The sequence below is a fragment of the Chrysochloris asiatica genome, unplaced genomic scaffold (assembly GCF_000296735.1).
Source record: "Chrysochloris asiatica unplaced genomic scaffold, ChrAsi1.0 scaffold00062, whole genome shotgun sequence".
Classification (NCBI taxonomy): Eukaryota; Metazoa; Chordata; class Mammalia; order Afrosoricida; family Chrysochloridae; genus Chrysochloris; species Chrysochloris asiatica.
This window is the reverse complement of record NW_006408580.1, coordinates 17,062,596-17,069,293: the sequence shown is the minus strand read 5'-3', so window position 1 is coordinate 17,069,293 and position 6,698 is coordinate 17,062,596. Positions and strand designations below refer to the sequence as shown.

General features: G+C 35.5%; 1 protein-coding gene across 1 annotated transcript in view; it reads left to right on the top strand.

Moving 5' to 3' along the window:
* LANCL3 (LanC lantibiotic synthetase component C-like 3 (bacterial)) overlaps positions 1-2,053 on the top strand; it is a 169,632-nt gene extending 167,579 nt beyond the window's left edge. Inside the window, exon 5 of the mRNA XM_006864281.1 lies at positions 1,894-2,053. Coding sequence (XP_006864343.1) covers positions 1,894-2,053 — 160 coding nt within the window. The remainder of the gene's footprint in view (positions 1-1,893) is intronic.
* The last annotated feature ends 4,645 nt before the right edge of the window (positions 2,054-6,698 follow it).

The following is a 6,698-nucleotide window of genomic DNA, read 5'->3' as shown; positions in this document are numbered from 1 at the left end:
GTCTTTAGTGTTTAGTGTATCAAATCTGTTCTTCAGGTGATCTCTAAATTCAGGTAGGATATATTCAAGATCATATTTTGGCTCTCGTGGACTTGTTTTCATTTTCTTCAACTTCAGCTTGAATTTGCATATGAGTAATTGATAGTCTGTTCCACAGTCTGCCCCTGGACTTGTTTTGACTAATGATGTGAAGCTTTTCCATTGTCTCTTTCCACAGATGTAGTCAATTTGATTTCTATGTATTCCATCTGGTGAGGTCCAGGTGTATAGTCATCTCTTATGCTGTCTGAAGATGGTATTTGAAATGAACAAATCATTGATTTTTTAGAATTCTATCGATCGTTCTCCAGCATCATTTCTATCACCAAGGCAGTATTTTCCAACTACTGATCCTTCCTCTTTGCGTCCAACCTTTGCATTCCAATCACCAATAATGATCTATATATCTTGATTGCATGTTTGATCAATTTCAGATTGAAGACATTGGTAGAATTCTTCTATTTCATCCTCACTGGCTTTAGTGGTTGGTGTGTACCTTTGAATAATAGTGGTACTAACTGGGCTTCCCTGTAGGTGCATGGGTATTAGCCTATCACAGACAACATTGTACCTCATGATTGATCTGGATGTGTTCTTCTTGACAATGAATGCAACACCATTCCTCTTAAATTTGTCATTTCCCAGCATAGTATCCCTTGTGGTTATCAGATTCAAAATGGCCAATACCAGTGCATTTCAACTTACTAATGCCTAATATATCAATTAAGATTTCCCGAAGCTATGCCACGATTTTATAATTATATTTTGCAATAATATTTATAAATTTATACCCATTTTTATAGTGTCATTTTATAGTTTAAAATTTTGAATCGACTCTTAAAATGAATCATTATTGTATTATTTAAAACTTTAAATTGTTGTGTATTCAGGAATAAAGATGCCTAAAACTTTGTACCAAACAAAATTACAATATATTTCCTAGTAATTTTTTTTAAAACTGTCTTCAGGTAATTGCAAGAGCTCTAAAAGGATCAAATAAGTAATTACTTTCCATAGGACCCCCTGTTTAGTAGCAATAATCTATAAATTTAAGGCAGTTTCAGCTCATAGGTTTTACCAAACTGTGAGCTGCAGCCTTTGAACTGCTGATTATTTATGCTGTTGATGAGAATGTGTGAAGCAAGTCAGTAAAGAGATAGTATAAAATAATCTGAGTAGGATTTGTGGCAAACAGGGAAATGTAAAAAAAAAAAAAAAAAAAAAAAAAAAAAAGAGGTTTTCATAAAGAATTTTAAAACCAGTGATTGATTTTTAAGGTGAATTTTAGGGTGAACTACTGTCTTATAGTTCAGTAGTGTCTAATGATCTGATGTCTTGATTATTCACAGTTGCTTGTCTTTTCCTTTTTATCTTATCCCTTTGCTTGCCCCCAGCCACAGATTCTATAAAATCAACCCTATAATTTCTACAGTCTTTTCTCTATCACATATAAATGAAATCTATATCCAAAGAATATATTTGTGCAAGCACAGCATATTTACTTTTTTTTCCAATCTACCAGTTTGTTTCTATTCAAGATGAGTAAAAGTATGGTTATTTATCTATCTCCTGTACTTTTAATAAATGGATGGATAACCAAAGGAAAGGCCCAACTGCTTTGTTTTGCAAATGCTGACAATAATTGGATTTGCTTGCCATCATAATTTGTTAGGAAACACAGAATGATATAACAGATCTTCTTTTGTTGGTGGAGAAAATGATGTTCTTAAAATAATGATTTAATTTGGGAAAGAAAGTAATGCTTAAACATTAATTGAGCAGAAGTGTGAAAGAAGCCAATAATATGGAAGCACTAATGTTAAACCAGTTCGTATTTTCTCCTTCTTCTCTTAGGTTTGCTGAATTCTTATTTACCGAGGAATTCAAGGCTGGGTCTCGAGTCCTTGAAAGTATATACAGCTTGTATGAAGGCTTCTCTGGGACAGTGTGCTTTCTGATTGATCTGCTGCAACCCAGTCAGGCTGAGTTCCCCCTCTTCAGTGTGTTTGTTTAGAAGGGCTCACCTTCCATTGTGGCTCTGCAGAAGGCCCCTGATATTGTCTGAGCCTACCTGAGGCAGTTTCCACATAAACCACATTCAATGGGATCACAGCCATGAGCCTTAACATTGCTGCCAGGAGAAAAGGAACAGGCAGGTGAAGTCTACTTGATATCAGACTTGAGAGAGCACAATTTAAGGATCTGAAGAATAAAAACACCATCACTCTTGTAAAGACCCTAGAAACTCAAAATTTTAGGGAATAAATGTTAAATCAGAGGTGAGGGGCAAAAGGGGAAAAAAACAGATCTGTTTTTCAGGTATGGCAGAAAAAAAAATCTGAAGTATTGACTATGGCAATAAACTATCAATCCATTTGAAATTAGAGAGAAAATTTAACTATTGGTGGGTGCCCTCCTCCCCTAAATTCAAAAATAAAAACAATTGAAAACTAAATTGTTTGCTCAATTCAAAACTATTAGGAGGGATGAAGTGTCAGTTTGTTGAAGGAAGTAAAATAAAACTCTTGATTGCCCTAAACAGTTCCTTATTGAAATTCATGGTTTTTGTTCACTCATAGAGGTGGTTGCATGTGGATATCTATTTTTTATCATTACTCTGGGCACTTTAAAGAAATTGTATCATAATTTGGTTGGAACCATGAAGTTTGAAATGTCTTTAGTCCTTAGAACATCTCTTTTCCTGGTTCTTTTCTAGTTCATAAAACTCAATTCAAATAGTAAATATCATAAACTAGCAAATACTGTAGAACGTGTTGTTGTCAAGTGTTTTTCTCAATTTGAAATGTGAACCGTATGTACTGCTGTTTATTGTTAGTACTTCTTAAAATGTCTTTATGTATGTTGTCCCTGTTAGGCTATTAGCTGAAATGTAAAATATAGTCTTGGTAAAAATCACTCATTTCAAACATCATGGTAACCACTACAAAGACACCATTTCTGCATTTAATGGAATAGTGTGACCCCTGGAACAGGCAGAGAAAGGGATCAATGGTTGTGGAAATAACATTTCTAAATTATACACTTTTAGCGTAAAAAATGAGTGACCTCTCTGGCTGATCACCTTACCTTACAAGACACAGAGTCCACTAGAAATTGAGTACAATATCCATTGAGTCAGATTGTCATATCAAATGCATCTCTGTTGTAAACATATGTAAGTTGTAAAACTACTTCAAGTAAACAATGGTTTTCAGAACACTGTGGGAACATCATCACTTTAATACTCAGAACATAGCTTTTTCCTTTTTTTAGAATTTAGGCAGTGGAATTTTACATATCAGAATATAATAGATAATAGTTTTAAATTTATCCCCAGGTAAAACCAAACACTTTTTCTTTAGTTCAGTGGATCCTAACTCAAACAATAGTTGGACTTTGGGATAACTTGGGAAATTCTATGTTGCCTGAAAATGTCTTTTGTGTATGTACTGGTGTTTGTATGTGATATGTAGTCTCTTATTTCTGGAAATTTCACTAAATGATGAAAGGACTCCATGACCCAAGAAAGGTAAGAACTGTTTTTAACATATTCTATGACTCTGTATGTCTACATTCATCAGAACAACCTAGGACAAAATGGTTTTGAAATCACATACTTTTTCAGATTATTGTTCCATTCATATTTTCACTTCCTCAGACACAAATGGAGTCCTGGTGTGGTGCTGTAGGATAAGCACTGGACTGTCAGCTATAAAGTTGGCAGTTCAAACCCACCAGCTGCTAGTCAGGAACCCTATGTAGAATTGCTATGAGTTGAATCTGACTGTATGACATTTAACAACAACAGACAGAAACATATAAAATTGGCCTCAATTGTTTAGTTTAGAGACGACTCAGTTTGGGGACAATATCACATAAATAGCTTTCAGATGACTCCCAAAAATGGGTTCTAGAAGTTCTTTCAAAGCCAAGTATCTCTTAGAAACACTTTAGGCAAAATACCTCCTACAAAGTAATCTCTTTTTGAAATGCTAGTAATAATCTGCTTTTCACCATCTGGTTTCAAATTAATATCACTTGATGCCTATACACTGAAGATTGTAACCATATAATGGTATATTGTATAACCATACAATAAACAGGGTTTATGAAACACATGCTTTTTTTATCATCCCATAATTCCCTGAGGTGTGTTAGATCCAAAGTCTCACAGCTATTAAGGGACAGAACTAAGAGTCAACCTGAGGGTTTTATTTTCTAAGTATATTTACTCAGTATTCTAAACTAGAATCTGGTGATAAAGTCATAAACCAAGAAACTAGAAGCCTTCTGTCTGTTTGCTGATCCTTCCATCATTTATCCTTGATATTTACACCAGAAAGCACTAGAAAGGAGCGCTTGACAGCTAACCTAAAGGCTGACTTGAATCCATTCATTGGCTCTCTGGGAAAAAGACATGGCAATCTGCTTCTGTAAAGATTACAGCCAGGAAATCCCTATAGGGCAGTTCTACTGTCACATGGGGTCACTAGGAGTCAAAAATGACTAGAAGGAACCTAACAGTAACAAAACACTGGAAATGATAATACAACTTTCAGCATATCACAGCTTCATTTCTAGGAACTACAAAAAAACTGAACGTCCTTCCTGATCACCTGTCCTTTTTTATAACTAATTGGGTGACCATGACTCTGTGATGAATGTTGCAAAAATGCAACCCTTTCGTGTGTCAAATCCATGCAAGTTATATGGTTCAGTGCTCACTTTATGAAAGGATACCTCAATGAATTAGAAACAAGAGTAAGCTTTTTTATTTCTTCAACATGTTCTTGAAATTACTATTTTCTAATAGGTTTGGGATGATCCTCTTCTGTATTGTTTTCCCAAGAAGTTGTTGTTGTTAAGTACTGAGGAGCGACTAGTGAATTTAAAACTCCAACCTTGAGGTTCAAATTGATCTTTTGGTCCAGGGCATCATCCTGCAGCACCACATCAGGACTCCCTCCTAATAAGAGGTGGGGGGGGGGGCGCACGGGGAGCGGGTGGAAAAAAACATTAATTTTACTGTAAAAAAGTATGACGTGTCACTTCTTATTTAATTAACCAAGGTATTTCCCTCTATGTAGTAACATTCATTTTTTAACAGTACTTCAACATACTGTCTTTTATAGACCTTGGGGAACATTTTTACCACTATAGTATAACTTTGGAGATGCTGGGTGGTATAAATGGGGTAACAGCCCCAACTTCTAACCAAAACGTTGGAGCTTCTAACCAAAAGGTTGGAAATGTGGTTAAGTCCACCTTAGGGGCACCTGATCGTGTACTACCAATACACCAGTCATTGAAAATCCTATGTAGCCCGAGTTTACCCTGATACACTACACATGGGGTTGTCCTGAGTCAGAGTTGACTCCTTCATAGGGATTTTAATATCATTATATGTACCACAAGCAATTATGAAACCTGCGGGAAAGAGCAGAAAGGTTTGAGTCTACATTGAGAGTCTCTCTACAATGGTAAGATTGCATTCTATTTTGAGAACAAGGAGATTTGTAAATTATTAGAATTCTACACGATTTTGTTTCATTAATGTCATTACAGACTTCTCTTCCACACTCCCCTGTAAATGTTGTACATCTTTATTTTACCCAACCCCTTTGCATTAAAAAAGAAAAGAAAAGAAAAGAAAACCAGACCATGCATAATTTTGTTCTTTTTGTTGTTGTTTTTAAATGAATGTAATAGTTTATAAGAAAAAAGGAGGCTATCGTCTCTTCTCTTGCCCTGGTCCTCCACGCACAATACTAAGAAAGAAGGGGGAGACGTTTAATGGTGGTGGAAGTCTGTGAGTCAGCAGTTTGCTGGGACTTCCTGTTTGTTTCCTGTTGGGTTTATCTTAGTTAGTGTAGGAAGTAGTCTGTAAACATCTTTATTTGTGTATGTGTGTGAGAGACAGAAAGCCATAGAAAGCTAGCATGACATGAAATAAAGTCCTATATATTTTATTGGCTATATCTGGGTGAAGGGATATATGCAAGGATGAATTGATTAATGAGTACATATTAATTGGGTGCTAATTTCTCTCTCATAAATTAGCACATAATTAATGATGGCCCTAGTCACATTTCCAGTTGTTGCTCTGAAACATTTGTTTTCATGAAAACTTCGGCCTGGTTAAGTCCTTTAGTAACTATTTGTAGAAGATAAGAGTTACGAGTTTTACAAATAGAGCAGCAGTGTCTAAGAGAAACAAAATACAAGCCACATATGCCATTTAACAATTTTCCAGTAGCCACATTAAGAAAAGGAAAGAGAAAAACTTGAAACTCATCGTATTTTAACTAAGATATTCAAAATACCATTTCAACCTATAATTCAAATAAAAATATTAATGGGCTATTTCACACTTTTTTTGTGTTCAGATGCTAAAATACAGTGTGCTATCTTATACTTACTGCATATCTCACATTGTACTAGCCACATTTCCATTGCGTAATGGTCACATGCAGGTTAGATTCTGTGTTAAACAGCACAGAGACATCCCACTCCTATTCCACAGCACTGAGAAGTTCTTCCTACAGCATAGATAAGCTCTGGTGGTGTAGTGGCTAAAGTGTTCGGCTGGTAACCGAAAAGTTGTCAGTTCGAATCCACCAGGTGCTCTATGGAAGAACAAGTGTTAGTCTGCTCCTTTA